Source organism: Triplophysa rosa, unplaced genomic scaffold, assembly GCF_024868665.1.
Source record: "Triplophysa rosa unplaced genomic scaffold, Trosa_1v2 scaffold205_ERROPOS605264+, whole genome shotgun sequence".
In the NCBI taxonomy this organism is placed as follows: Eukaryota; Metazoa; Chordata; class Actinopteri; order Cypriniformes; family Nemacheilidae; genus Triplophysa; species Triplophysa rosa.
Window position 1 is genome coordinate 99,448 of NW_026634223.1, and position 16,089 is coordinate 115,536.

The 16,089-nt window shown below is 36.9% G+C and overlaps 1 protein-coding gene across 2 annotated transcripts; it reads right to left on the reverse strand.

Annotated features, from left to right (window-relative positions):
- Positions 1 to 1,526: 1,526 nt before the first annotated feature.
- rrp15 (ribosomal RNA processing 15 homolog) lies at positions 1,527 to 13,019 on the reverse strand. 2 transcript variants are annotated; one of them, XM_057327318.1, is made up of 5 exons: positions 12,876 to 13,019; positions 11,724 to 12,166; positions 4,443 to 4,540; positions 2,391 to 2,574; positions 1,527 to 1,994 (listed from the first exon to the last, which is right to left on the reverse strand). In XM_057327318.1, the coding sequence occupies exons 1-5, from the start codon at positions 12,922 to 12,924 to the stop codon at positions 1,845 to 1,847; spliced, it is 924 nt and encodes a 307-aa protein (XP_057183301.1). In that variant the 5' UTR covers positions 12,925 to 13,019; the 3' UTR covers positions 1,527 to 1,844. The 2 variants fall into 2 exon arrangements, with proteins under 2 accessions (XP_057183301.1, XP_057183300.1); XM_057327317.1 differs by having other exon boundaries at positions 1,527 to 1,997; positions 12,876 to 13,002.
- Positions 13,020 to 16,089: the final 3,070 nt, after the last annotated feature.

Here is a 16,089-nt window from a genome sequence, read left to right on the forward strand (position 1 = left end):
CAGATTCTCAGTGTGGAACAAGCAATGACAGGCATTTCTTAATCTTTCTGCATCTGCCCCACCGCACCTGCTTGATTTTCTCTTTATCATTTTAAATAAATAATTTTCCAAAGCCTTTTGTACCTAGCTCACACTCCAGTCATCTATCAGATGTGGCAGGGCTCTCCGAACGGCCCTGCCCACTGCTGTAAATCAGATGTTTTCACAAAATCAGTACCAACACAGACAGATGCGACATGCGAGAGTGTAGAAAAGTCATTCCATGAGATTATCATTTATGTCCACAGCACAAAAAAACAATAATCTGCTATTCGGCGTTTTGAAATTTTAACATATTTAAACTAACAATTGGAAAACTTGTATAATACCCAACTTATATATGTATTTTTACACATCTGAATAACCAATTAAACTATTATTTCTAAACATCAAACTTTTACCATGCAAAATTTTTTTCAAATTGATCATCCCATTTACACCAGAATCACCTATAAATAAAAACACGGACTGTCACATAACTTAACATTTAACTTCAAAATAATTGTCTATTCAAATGACACCAAAGAAAGCTACCTTATTTGTAAATTCTACTCTTATTTAATATTCATAATCTAGTTTTTTTATGATATCCAACCTTCCAGAAACAACTTCCATATTAAGTCTTGGTGTTTATAAAATGCTATTGATCCCAAAAATAAACTTTTACATAGTCCTTGTATCTATATTTACATTAAAAAATAAAGACCTGCTTTGAGCCACCCTTGAGTACAAGAAAGAGAAGAGAGCAAGGATGTAAAATAAAAAAGTGATCCATCCACCTGTTGCTTCAAATAATCACTCCTCATGGCTTAAGCAAGCTGATAAAGACTTTCTGATAGAGACATTCAACGGTTGTAAAAAAGATACTGAACGAGGGAGTAATGGAACAGAGACAGAGAAGTTGACCGATTCTAGTACAGAGTGTCAATATGCCCTGGAGAGAGTACTGGCATTCCTGAATGGCAGTTTGTGGTATCAGTGTGACGAATGAGTGTTTTACGTTGTACTAAATGAAGTGCTGTACTTCAGAGGCTGATAGTGTACCCTCTCAGACACTGGGTAAATATATCTCAACTGGGTGTGTACACATAGTTCGACTGAGAATGATAGAGAAAGTCTAGAATCAGCACAACTGTCATCCCTGCAGGGTTGTGATCTGAAAGTTCAAAGGTCAACTGTGAGGAAACTCATGGCAACAATCCAACACAGGCATGCAGATTGGCACACACTCCTCTTTTGCTAAAATGTATTAGAACCGACAGTCACCATATCATGTCATCAAATCATACGAGGATGGTTAATTTTAATTTCCAGAACTGTCTTCTCCCTGCAAGTCTGGATGTCAATTGTGGCCTGTAAGTCATTGCAATACTTTGACAGCAGCACCACCCTGTGGTCACCTAAAAACAGCATCGCCAAGTACATAGACCCACCAAAGCGATGTCTGGAAACTATTTGGACACCTAAAATCCATGGATGCCATTGCATTGCATTACATAAACATACAAGTAAGCCGTGTTTTTATTTTTAAAGAAAGATACCACAAGCACTCATTTCAAATTTCGAAGAACAGTGATATAAATGACTATATACAGAACAGCGTTTGTATAAACAGTCTTTGTCACAATATCCAGATTAGGGCAATGTTTCAAACCAGTGTCTTTCCCCATTTCAAATTCAGCCATATGATCTGCCCGTACAGAATTCTGGGTAATGTAGAGTTTTAGCACTCAACAGTAGGCAGTTTTCTGTCAGTACACAGGTGTGTACACAACTTATGATGCAGATGGGCATCAGTGAAGGGATCACTCAGAATCACTGCTGTAGTCCTCAGCTGGCTCCTGTTCACCTCCACCTTCATCACTCTCCTTATCCCAGTCCTTCATAGAGGCGCCCATCATAAAATCATCTCTCAGCACACTCCACGATGGATGCTCCTCCTTCACTTCTACAGGCTGCTAAGAGAGAAATAGTTTAAATTTGGGTTAGAAACAGGCTTGTGGTTACTTCTAACACCTAACAAGAGTGAAATACATAAGTCATATAGACATGCTTTAATTACTTTGAAACACCAAGCATGAAATGCATCCGTGTGATAACTTGGCACATGTTGTCTACAACAAACCGTTTGTCTTTGAGATAAAGGAACAGTTCATCAAGAAATAAAAATTCTCTCATATTTTTTATATATATGTTTATAAAAATGGCTGAAGAAAATAAGTCATTTACATCTAGGGTGGCATAAATGTGAGTAAATTGTCAAGGAAATTACCCTATGCATGTATTAAGATACATTTTTGATTTCACAATAACATGAAGCATGGAAGACAGAAAAAGCAGACTAATTTTACCACTTCTTTCTTGATGGCAGGTCTGTGAACACCATCTGCTGCTCGAAGGACATCAATAAAGTCTTTCTTAGACACAGATGAGAGGATTTTGGCTTTCTTTCTCACTGAACCCCCAACATCCTTCATCTTGTCATCCACATTTTTCTGATGTTTCTTCACAGCATTGAACAACTGCACTACACCCCTGAAGAGACCACACAACAGAACAATAAACTTTCGGTGGAAGAAAAATTAAACAGCCTGTAGGGGTGCGCATCGTCACTACTCTCACTATTTGATTCGATTACGATTATTATGTCATCACTTCGATTCGATATCCCGATGCATAACGATCACACGATGCGTTGCATCATCAATTTGAAATATTACTGCACAAGTCTGTCTCCCTCACACTTTAACACTCCATCTACAACGCACGCGAGCGGAGCTGTGTGACACGACAAAAGAAACCATTAAGAACAAGGTCGCGCCACATCCAGTGGGGACGGAATTTCTGTATATAATAAGTTCTATTGTCTTTTGTCACGTCGCTCGCGTGCAGTGTAGACAAGCAGCAAGTGTTGCGGATCTTTCTTATCAAAGCCCCAAATATAGACGGTTTCATCTTAACAACATAAACAAACGTTACTGCGAATGCACAATTTTGTGACCTCCAACTTAACTTCCGGTACACATTCACAAACAATAGAGTGCCTGTATATTACTTCTGATGATAAGCCAAAGAAACCGAAAAGAACCGTTACTTGGCTAAACTTGTCTCTCCAATATTTTGAATTTAGACTGCGATACCAAGCTCAACAGCTAGATGTCAATGTACCATGTACCATACTATGGTTTGTTTAATTGCATCAAAACTGCAGGACCCATTCAACAAACTGTTTATTTAATAAAATTAACATACAACAAAATTCAACAAATCATTTATTTTATACAATTATTATATAGTTAAATAATCATATAAATTAATATTAACATAAATAAAATAATATAAATATATTATTACTAATATAATGTTATATTATTAGACACTAGCCAAACACAAACAGGAAGTTAACTGGTGGTCAGGCGCGTGTGTCCGTCTATACGCTTCAGTGGCACGCGCTTCTTTGATGACGCAAGTAGATGCTTTTAGACGCAGTGTGGCATCTTTAACATGTCGATCGAGCTGTAAAGACATCTTAAACAACTTTAAACAGCGGTCATATATGAAAATGCGCTTTATTTACAGTACACGCAGCTTCCTCCGCGCACACACTCATCTGAATGGGCCAGAAAGAAGAGAGAGAGGGAGAGATGTGCAAGCGCTGAAACTACAGTCTGAAAGATGTATTTATATGCTTTTTGTCAAAAGCAACATTTTCATATAAGATAAGACATAACAACAACACTCTCTATTTACAATAAAACAGTAACCACTGGCACATATGATGTTTGATTGCATGTTTTAATAATCGATTATGTTTGTATGCATCGATGCAGTAATCGTTCACATCTGCATCGCGATGCATCGTAAAATCGATTATTTTTGACATCCCTATTAGAGCCTGTGTCTCTAATAAAGAAGGACTTTATAAGTCTTGAACTGTAAAGGAGAAACTTTTACTAAAACATATTTTTATTAAAGGAACGCATTCAACAGCTGATTGGTTTTGTTGTGGTATGGTAAAATTTCACCAGTATTGGTATCAATTGTTTAAATTGTATTGCTGTGCTAACACATTATTCATAATGTTTAGTATTAGCCACACAGTTTTACCTCCTGTAAAGAGCCTTCTTAACCCTGGTTAAAGAGGAGACTGGTTCTCCCAGATAGATGCACACATGTTAAAGGCCGGGTGTCCGATTTATCTTAGCCGTTGTTGATGTTCAAATCACCAAAACAAACACACCCCTACCCCCATCTTTTGCTTTCGTCAGCACTCGGCTAATGTCCGTCCTGTTCACCTTACTGCTGATTGGCTACAAGGTTGTTTTGGTATTTGGCCCGACTCAGTTTTCTAAAGCGTAATTCGGAAATCGGTTACCCCGCCTTTAAAGAGGATACATTATTACCTAGTAGCAATTCTCTGTAGATTCCTCTCATGGTCTTTGTCTCGTACCACATCAGGCTTCTCGCGGCACATATTCTCCCATGTTCGTTTCTTATCAAACTGTCAATTATATAAAAAAGATAATTGAGTGATGTAGCATATGGAGGACTGGAAGAGTCATGTGTAAAGTAATAAAGCATTTCATAGTTTAATAAGTAATTCTACAATAAAAATAGGCATTAATACATTTGTTTACAACTTCATTTATTTATCCAAATATAAATAGGCGAATTGGTAAAGTCATTCATTATTTAACGTTTTAATGGGCAATAAAAAGTGTGATTATAAAAATTATTAATAAATGAAATATTAATCCATCAATAAATACTTCAAATTAAAAAGGGAATTAAAAAAACAACATAAAACACTCAATAAGTACATCGTTTTAAAGTGCATTAATTAATTCCTAAATAATTTCAAAATGTATTTGAAAATGCGATTTAAAAATAGGAATAAATAATTGGATTTACAAATTGAACTACTTTAATCAGTCATTTAAAAGGCGATTTCTTTTACCATTTGCATTTCTATTTCCACGCTGCCTTTCCTTTTCCGATTTGCTATTTGATTAGCTTAGTCATTTAGCTTTTCCTTTTAGCCACTCCATTTAGCATTTCCCTGACACTTTGGGTCCTTGCATTAGTAAAACGAGGTTAAACAATGCAAATGAGCTATGGCGAGAGAGAGATGTAACAAGCGTCGTCGTCGGTCTTCATCATCATGTGTTTTACTAACACTTCCATGTAGCGTACTGTACGTCGTCTGCTGAGGTATGTCAGATGAGCATAGTCGTAATTTGTGGGTGGGATAGGTGGGACGTACATGTACATGTCCCCACCACTTTTAGAAAAAAAATGCTTGCGGAAGGCGTGTCTTTTTTACGGGCCATTAACGTCTAAAACTCGTGGAAAATGCAGGATGCACCGCTTTCTCTACTTGCCAAAGCGCTCACCATCCGTTGCTCGCACTCGCTGTGAACATGAGTTTTCTTTTCTTCAGGCGCGTAAGCCGTTTCGACATAAAATACCCCTGGCTGTACTAGACATAATTTAGTTTTGACTAGTCAAAATTCCAATTCCAGATATCTCTTCTGTAATTTTGACTGGTCATAATTGGAATTAGTGTATCTACAACGTGATTATGACTAGTCATAACAGGCAATAAAGATATCTACAATGTTATTTTGGCTAGTCATAACATACATTTGAGATATCTACAAAGCTGTTTTGACTAGTCATATTCATCCATTGACTTCCATTGGAAAATATTTTCAGATATCTACAAACGAGTTTTGACTAGTAGAAACTGCAATTAAAGATATCTATAATTGATTTTGTACTAGGCATAATTCCAATTAGAGATATCTCTAAATGAAATGTTACTAGTGTTCATTTAATTAGAGATATTTCTAACTGAATTATCACCAGTAGCATTTATAATTTGTGAACTAGTCAAACTTGTGTTTGACTAGTCATAATCACATTTAAGATATATTTAATGAATAATTTTTAAAGATATCCAAAAAATACATTTGTAGATATCTGAAAATACTTTATAACTAGTCAAATTACAATTGGGGATTTGTCTAGGCAAAACGTAATTAGAGATATCTTTAATTGGAATTCTTCCTAGTGAAATCTTATTTACAGATATCTTCATTTTAATTATGGATATATCATTCTGACTTTTGACTAGGGAGATCTTTCTTTGGATATATCTTCATTTAGCTTTGCGACTATGAAGAATTTCAATATAGATATCTGGAATTCACATCATTACTAGTCAAAATTACTTTATAGATATCTAAAATGCATGCATGCAAATACACTTTTTCTAAGCCCCAATCTTAAGCGTTTTTTAACCAATCCTTCCTTGGAAACTGTTGTCATCTGCTATTTTGTCAAATAACTGTATAATAAAGGTCCTACATTTTGTGTCATTCAAACTGCTTTATACAGAAGTCATTTAAAGGAATGAAAATAAAAATGTTGCTGGTGCATATGTAAAAGTAGCATAAGGTATGCAGAGGGTTTTGTTAAATTAAATATCAAATTGGAGATGTGTGCTGTGGATTAAATTGTGTTTGCCTTTATTCCAAATGAACACACTTAAGATAAGCATCTGTATAGGCATCATGTCTGGTGCAACATTTTGATTCATTTTAAAACATTTTTCATGCACTGGCGCTCATTACTGAACACAGCAGAACATCACCATTACTGATCTCTTGCTATAATATAATACAATATACAATACTCCCACCTTGTGTGTAATTACCTAAATTCACGACTAAACCTGCATCAACAAAGAACACAATACATACTGTATGTATAACGTAACGTAATAATAAATGCCATCAATGCCAGTTAAACTTTTATTAACTTGTAATCTTCTTTAAAAAAGTCTCCACCTATTTAACGTTACCCGGTCTTCCATATAAGCATTATTCTTGTCCATCACTTGTTTATTTGTACTTTTTCACGTTTTGGTATATAATTCCAATGTTTTCCACTCATGTCTCTTCAAAATATATATAGAAAATCAATTAAACGAGCAGTTTGCTGTTCTTTGTCTTTATTAAACATTACACTTTGTTTGGTCCGTTTTGTAACATGACTGCAATTAAAATTACAGCGCTATGCATACATGCATGCTGGACACCGTTTACCACATGAATGCATCCATATATTATTTAATAATCCCTAAAGTACTTCATGCGGTTATTTTCTCTCCGTGACAAGTTACAAACGCGGTCGAACCGGTTCACCAAATCGGACTGAATCGTTCGAAACGGTTCGCGTCTACAAAAAGCACTTATCCACAAATCCCTTCAGTCACTCACTTTTGACATGCATGAAAACCCATCCGACTCAAAATAAATCAGCCAGTAGGGATGTAACGATTCACCGTGAGCCGGTTGAAAATCGGTTATAATGAGTGACGATTCAATTCGGTTGAGGCTTGAACTGAATCGCAATACATTTTTTGAACAGCAGGGGCCGCTATTTTCACTGCAAACCTAAACGTGGATGCTGATATTTCTTAAATGCAAAAAAATCCAAGAAAAGCACAGACAGTATTAGTTTGTTTATATTAAAGAGACTTTTTCTATTATTAATTTGTTATAAAATCGCAGTTTACTTTTGTTATTTGAAATAAAACATTATTTTATTATGCAAAGAAATGTGAAGCATTTAAGAAATAATGCAAGGGAAGTTGTTCATTTCTAATTTGTTTCAACTCATTTTTTAAAAATAAATCGTGAGTAAATCGTGAATAAATCGCATCGTGAGATCAGAATCGTGAATCGCATCACATCGTGAGCTGAGTGAATCGTTACATCCCTATCAGCCAGTATCAACAACTTTTCAGTAAATCCAACAATACACTACTACATGCTGAACTGAACTGTTAAGCACAAGTGGAGAAGCTATTCAAGTTATAGCTAAGATAGCTGATATAGTGAGCATGCGTGCAGTGGCGTGTTCTATCGAATGCTCCGCCTAGAGCGATCCTCGTTCTCGATTCAAGAATCGGTTGCCACAGTTTTCGGATCACCATTGAACCAACCGAGAGCTGTCTTTCGGACACGTCCGATTTGTGAACCGGTTCAACATATAAGAAACTACATTTGCAACATGAACATAAACATTTGAACACAGAGATCACACTTTTTAATGGTCATAAATATTTGTGCAAACACATTCTTTATATTAATGTTGCTTAAAATGCATTACAGAAAATGTTTGTGCAGTTGTGCTTTTATGTTAATTATTGTAAAGGTTACAATTCAATTCACGAACCGAAGAGCCGCTTCTTTCAGACACGTCCAACTCAGAACCGATGATACTGCGCATGCATTAATTTTAAAAGCAGATAAAAAGCGTCTAAGTCAGATATTTTTATAAAACAGAGGTGCGATACTATAAAACACATTGGAAAGATGTTTAGGACTTTATTACTGCCTTATCACTGTAAGTAAACCAATCTGCAGCGCCGTTTACGTTCATGCCACTGCTAGAGCGGTTCTAGAGTCAAGAGCCGGTTGCAACAGCTTTCGATTCAGCAGTACACGAACCGAAGAGCCGCCTCTTTCGGACACGTCCGAGTCAGTCGTGAGTGAGAACCGATGAGCTAATGATAGTGAGCATGCGTGATTCACCGTGAGGCTACAGAACAGTGTGGACAACTGATGCTGTGCTAATGTTACGAGCGCACATGAACTGAGGACTTAAAATATATGGAGCAATCTGGCAAAGCGTAAGTTTATTTAATAACACAAATCGTATTGAATTATGCATGGATCATATAGTTTCTGTAAAATGCTGATGAAGATTAATTATTCACTTTTTATCTTTAAGACTTAAAATGTCATAGTTTGCTGCACTTCACTGTGCCTATTTGGGTGCACAAGAAACATGTCAGATCATGACGTGATGTGTTAACTGACAGAAGTTTTGATTACTGGTTTTAGTTTATATTTGAATATGCCTAGTGTATTTTCATCCCAGCCGGTCAGGATGATACTAGAGTCTAGACTTGACGCGTTTCGCCAGGGCGAGTGACGTCATTACATCAGAGCGTAAGAGAATCTGTGAACCGGTCTTTTGAACCGGTTCATTGAAACGAACTGTCCGAATGAACCGGTTCACAGAAAAGAGCCGGACATCCCATCACTAGAGTAAATTAAGTCTCACCTCACACAACAGCAGATCTGACTAGGTATTGTCACAATTCAGATATCTTAAAATATAATAGTGAGTCGAAACTGAATTAGAGATATCTTTAAATACTTTTGCGTATGTGTGATGCGTTAATTTGAGATATCTATGACGTCATTACATATATCTTAAAGGTACAGTGCGGGATGTTTTGTATGATCTATTAACAGAAATGCAATATAACATACAAAACTGTGTCTTTAGATGTGTATAAAAACCTTACGTAATGAAAAGTTATGTTTTTATTACCTTAGAATAAACCAGTTGTATCTACATAGGGAGCGGGCCTATCTACATGGAATTTGCTATGTTGCGCAGCCATGTTTAGTACAGTAAGATCTAATGGACAAACAGCTCTACAGAGTGCGTTTCGTATATGTTGGTCTTCGTGTGTGATTTTAGACGCAGCTTGCGTCATCACTGAGTTGAAGACGCACAAAGTAGTAAGTCATAGTACGGAGAGAAGGAGTAGTCGTCGTCTAGCTGAAGCAATTGATTGTTCTGTCTTAGAAGTTTTGATAAAATGGAGGACCATGCGTATTGTGCACAAGAGCCGACAGAGCGTGAATCTCCGTCGTCAAAGAAGCGCAAACGTGATGCTGCCAGACGAATTAGAGACAAACGGCGGCAGAAATCCAGGATAAACATCTGTGTATCTATTACCAGATGGAAGGCACTGTTAAAAGACAAATGTTTTCAAGGCGACGCCGAAGTTGCCTGTTTTCTGCTAGACTGGTAAGATAATTCAACATTTTCAATGTTTCCACTTTTTCAATGTTTACCAAACAACTGTTTTGTTGAAACGGTAACATTAGCATTTTATACAAATGGCCATATAACCTCCGAATAATAATGTTTTTCCGTCCCTGCGGTACATACTCCGGTTGTTCCTGACTTTACAAAGGGGGAGACAAATGTCTACTAACTTACACCTAACTGCCTATGTCGCTGTCAGATCAAACGCTTTGAACAGCGTTGCTATTTACGATTAGCTAACTTTAGTTACTTCACTACTCTCAGCGTGTACTAGATAGCACGCAAGAAATATATCTAATTATAGAATTGTAACTGTAACTTTCACAATAGAATACATGTTAAATGATTAATTATGTTAATATATTGCCTTACCTGCTTGTATCACTGCTATCCGCTGTCTCAGTAGACGACATCTTTTTTTACTGTTGCGGCCACCGTCGTAATTCGAAAGGGAGGGGTGGGCAAATGACTCAGAGATTCGTTGCAAAACTATAATACAACGCTAGTGGCCGCCGATTTTCAAGAACTGCGCCTTTAAATAGAGTTTTGACTAGTCAAAACATATTTACAGATATCTCGAATCAGATTTCTTACTAGCGCAATTATAATTGCAGATATCTCTAATTATCAATTTGACTAGTCAAATTATAATTATGACTCGTCGAAAAACAATTAAAGCTATATAAAACATTTTATGGATAGTCAAACCACAGTTTTATATGACAAAGGCTTTGCTTAGTTTCGATTGACAGCATGATGCAGTTGTTTCCCTCAGCACCGGTGGGCCACTGCACTGCATGAGCAGACCGGGGGAACCGGAACGCGAGGGGGTGTGTGGTGCGCTGCTCTTGGAGAAAATGTCCAGGGTAACTTTTTAGTCCTGCCCTCATAGACAGTACATAGTTAGCATCTGCTGCTTCCACGTGCAGTGTGAATGTTCTAACAATACGTTTCCTTTTCTATCATTTCTTTTAGAGAAAAAGCATGAGCTGATAACACGCTGGTTACACGTGCAGTGAACAACAGGTCTATCCTCTTCTCCATTGCTCATCTAACATACCTCTGAACATGACGTACAAGGAACTAGCCAATCAGAGAGCTTGTTACATCTCTCTCGCCATAGCTCATTTGCATTGTTTAACCTCGTTTTACTAATGCAAGGACCCAAAGTGTCAGGGAAATGCTAAATGGAGTGGCTAAAAGGAAAAGCTAAATGACTACGCTAATCGAATAGCAAATCGGAAAAGGAAAGGCAGCGTGGAAATGGAAATGCAAATGGTAAAAGAAATCGCCTTTTAAATGACTGATTAAAGTAGTTCAATTTGTGAATCCAATTATTTATTCCTCTTTTTAAATCGCATTTTCAAATACATTTTGAAATTCCACTATTTATTTAGGAATTAATTAATGCACTTTAAAACGATTTACTTATTGAGTGTTTTATGTTGTTTTTTTAAATTCCTTTTTAATTTGAAGTATTTATTGATGGATTAATATTTCATTTATTAATAATTTTTATAATCACACTTTTTATTGCCCATTAAAACGTTAAATAATGAATGACTTTACCAATTCGCCTATTTATATTTGGATAAATAAATGAAGTAAACAAATGTATTAATGCCTATTTTTATTGTAGAATTACTTATTAAACTATGAAATGCTTTATTACTTTACACATGACTCTTCCTGTCCTCCATAGTAGCATGCATTAATGTCTGTTTTGAGTAAATGGCTTTCAATAGAGAATATTTAAGGTGCTATACCTGCTTCTTTTTTTCAAGACGCTCTTTCTTCTCCTTCTCCTTGATCTTGTCCAGCTCTTTGTTCTTCACAAGAATGATGGGTTTGCTTTCTGGTACTTTCTTCCCCAGGATTTTGGCCATAGCCTCAGCCCAGCCGGCGTTGGGATTGGGATCCTCTTCATCTCCATCGCTCCCCACAACTGATGCCTCCTGATCCTCTTCATCTCCATCACTCCCCATATCTGATGCCTTCTGATCCTCTTCATCTCCATCGCTCCCCATATCTGATGCCTTCTGATCCTCTTCATCTCCATCGCTCCCCATATCTGATGCTTTCTGGTCCTCTTCATCTCCATCACTCCCCATATCTGATGACTCCTCATCCTCTTCATCCGCATCCTGGTCTTCACTCCCCGATGTTTCATCCTCCTCATCTATACAAATGCTGTCATCAGAAACTTCCCCTGCACACACACATCAATAAAACAAGTATTCCTCAGTCTTGATGCCATTGCAGCACAATTGTATTTGCATACACAGTTATGTCACTACAAATTGTTATTGTTAGCAATAAATGAAAAGGCTGATTAATAAAAAAAAGATGTCACCATGTTTTACAATAACACATAATCTATACCAACTAAAGCAGATATTAAAACTATGTGCAGCTGTATGGTAACTCTAGTCAGGTACAATTTTAATACCAGAAGGTTAAAGCTTCAATAACATCTGATAAATTCGTTTTAATATGGCATTTGCCATCTGCACACATATCTTTTAATTCAGCTTCATTATTACTTTTAATTTTCATATTTGGACAATATTTTCCTGTCTATTTATTGTGTATTATCTGTCACGGTTATGCACCAGCACCACCAGGTCACAAAGACAAATTTCCTCTACATGTAAACTCACAGTACTTGGCAATAAAGTTGATTCTAATTTGGATCTCTGACGCCCCAGCCATAAAGACAGTAAATCTCGACAAATCATGAGGTTTAATAAAACGTGTTACTCATTAACCCAACAGCAATGCACTAACATCAAATGAGATAGGAGTTAATACAATTCTATCACGTATCTTACATGATTGGTCGCTTCATTACAACGATCAATATACCCTTGAAAAGGTAAATACAGCATATTTAAAATAAAAGTGTAGAATTTCGTTACCATTTTCAACCTCAACAACGACATGTGGCTTCTTCAAGCGCGCCGCCATCTTCACTGATATTTACCAGTAACATTAAAACTGTCCGTGTAACACACTGAGCGTTAACGAAAGGTTCCGCTTTACTAGGGAATAGCAGAGCCATTGAGAGAGGAGGTGTGTTCGAGCGCTGCGCAGACCGATCGGCGAGATTAGCCGCTTGCAGTAGAGGGACGAGTTGAAAAAGAAGCAGTCAAGTCGGCCACCTGCTGCTTGCCGTAGTGACGTTTGCACCTTGTTTCCTTTTCAAAGTGCGATTGAAGTGGATTAGAATACTGGATTTGTCCAATAAACAAACGTTTAAATTAAAAAGTAACAACCATAAACTCTTCATATTGCAAATGTTATGTGCTACTTAACACTGCGTGCCTAAAGATCATGGTAAACATAAGCATATTATTAAATTACCAACGGAGTGTAATACTGCAAATTAAAACAAATCATTAAGTTTCTTCTTTTTTTGTGCAGGGAATTGTTAATGGTTTCAGTTGAGTGTAGTGCTTATGGAACTGGGGGTATTGTGGGGCAAACTGGAAACAGGAAGTATTGTTATTGAGGAACAGGATTTTTTGAACAGTGTTGGGGTTAAACGATTCCTCTTCTTTGACAAAACCTCTCCAGCTTCGGAAAATATCCTTTCACAAGGAACAGAGGATGCAGGAGAACATAAAAATGTCAGTGCCAGCTGGTATAAGTGAGATTACTGATGCTTCTGTTGAGCCCAATACTCTCTAATATATAGCTCTTTTTGACACAGCAAGCATTTCACCTAGAACATTTAAATAATAGACATGACAGTTTATACAGCCATATAGTAAGGATTAAAATTATACTAAGACAGTAAACATATCAATGACACATGCCTTATTATGAGCAACCATTTCAAAATACTCCCAGACAGGGGAGTTTTTCCTCTTTCTTGTTGGCTCCATGATAATGAAAAAGGAGATCAATGTAGGGTATGGTCGGATCAAAGTTTACCATCTGTGATCGTAAAACACAGTAACCTCTCAGCAGGACTACGACCAGGCACCAACAAGTCTGGCCAAATGTCCTATTCTCAACACCTTCATCTAAACCAGGACAGATTCGGATACTCTCCCCTAGACTTCAAAGGAGGTTCTTGGGGAAGGACAGGACTGTTCACCAAAGTGAGAAAAGCCATGTGGCCCCCATGGACTAGTGATGGGTCGTTCATGAACGATTCGTTCTTTTTGAACGAATCTTTAAAATGACTCGGGAGTAACGAGTGTCTCAGCGAGTGATTCGTTCATTTTGTGTTGACCGTGCATGTGCAACATCCCAGCCAACATTTTTTTGTGGGGCCAATGTAGGCCCCATATGGGCTTGAGGCATGGGCCCCAAGTGGGTTTGTCCATGGGTTCCATGTCGGCCCTATGTGAATTAGCCCATATGAATCCTACGTAGAATCTGAGTGGGACCCAAGTGGGAAACATGCATAAACCCCATATTGGTCCCACATTATAAAGCCCGTGGATTAAACCAATGGTTTAATGGAGGAGCCCTGCATAGTGTATACTTGAGTGGTTCTAGATTATGTTTTTTGAGGTTTCCTACCTGAACAGTAAAATTTTTGTTATTGCTAAATTGTAATTGACCTTTTCCATTCTTATGCTCTACCAAATACAATGCAATTTTTACTGATTAAATGATAACTGCAGCATTTGGATGTTGCTTTCTTAGATGTTAGTCTTCAAAATGAATAATCTACTACTTTATATTTGCCTGTAGATCATAAACATAATAGGTGCATTCTGACAATGAAAAACACATGGATGTTCAATATCAAATTTATTATAATTTTCTGATCCTTAACACAGAATATTTCTGTCTTAAATGTTAAATTCATTAAAAATAGTTTGATAGAATTCAGATTAGAAAGGGTACTTTAAACTCAACTGAACAAAAAATATTTTGAACGCTTAAACTGCTGACAGTCTGATGTTTTGTGCCAGACTGCGTTAAGGGCTCTTTTTCCACCCCTGTCTCGTGCTCCAGTGGTTTCAGTCCACACCTGTAACAGAAGAACACAAATACAGTTATTTGATATGTCCAGCATCAAATAGTTTACAGCACAAATGAGTACTCTACATGCTATCAATTTAATGTCAAACAATTCAAAAATGCATCACCTCACAATAACAGAATTATTAGTTGACAAATACAGTATATACTATATACTCTTATGAACAATCTGTTATGTGTAGTCTGCATAATGAAGGCAAAGATGCTGCATCTATGTGCAGATCAATCATTTAAACCCCCTGGGGTCCGAGTGGGTTTTAAATCCTGGAGAAATTTTGTCACGTCCTGAGATTTGTGATTTTTAGTAATGCACCCATATTTTAATACATCGTTATAAGTGGTGGGACATTATCACATGGTGCTGTCAATCACTCTCTGGTAACGTTAAGCTGAGAACCCTCAAAGGCTTTTCATTTATAATTAGCACTACACGAACCAGAAATATCACGCAAACAAAGCAAATACAACAAATCCGTGTTATATGATGTACATTGTCAGTAAAAAAACAAGATTATTGAAAAAAACATAAACGTATTTAAAATGTAATGGGAACTAGCATTCTAGCACTACACAGGCTACAGACAACGATAGCGCGGGCTGCATAAATCTGGTCTCAGAACAGATTACAATTTATGTCCTAACGTTACATCGTTTCTGACATAGGGATGGACGATATGGACCTAAAACTCTATCACGATAATTCCTGGTATTTGTTGCGATAACGATAAAAATGACGATATATCCATAACGCCATCCACCGCTGTTTTTTGCGGCAAGTGATAAAATACGTAGCTGCATGTAGTCTAGACCCTCAGAAAAACAAATATTATCAAAAAGTAAAACTTACCCCAAATCAAACAGCTCCTAAAATATGCCTACAGTATTTTTGTACATATAAAATATAATAGTGAGATTCGACTTCAAAAGGTTGTAGTAAAGAAAAGTTAAATGAACTAAAGCTCAATAAAACACATCATGTCATACCTAAAACTGTATACACTCACCTAAAGGATTATTAGGAACACCTGTTCAATTTCTCATTAATGCAATTATCTAATCAACCAATCACATGGCAGTTGCTTCAATGCATTTAGGGGTGTGGTCCTGGTCAAGACAATCTCCTGAACTCCA

Bases quoted from the DNA above. Each gene is read 5' to 3' on its own strand.
- rrp15 (XM_057327317.1), bottom strand. From the start codon at position 12,924: ATGGCGGCGCGCTTGAAGAAGCCACATGTCGTTGTTGAGGTTGAAAAT. The intron at 12,167-12,875 runs GTAACGAAATTC...GTGTGTGTGCAG, and splicing joins CGTTGTTGAGGTTGAAAATG to GGGAAGTTTCTGATGACAGC. The intron at 2,575-4,442 runs GTAATAATGTAT...TGGTCTCTTCAG, and splicing joins CTACAGAGAATTGCTACTAG to GGGTGTAGTGCAGTTGTTCA.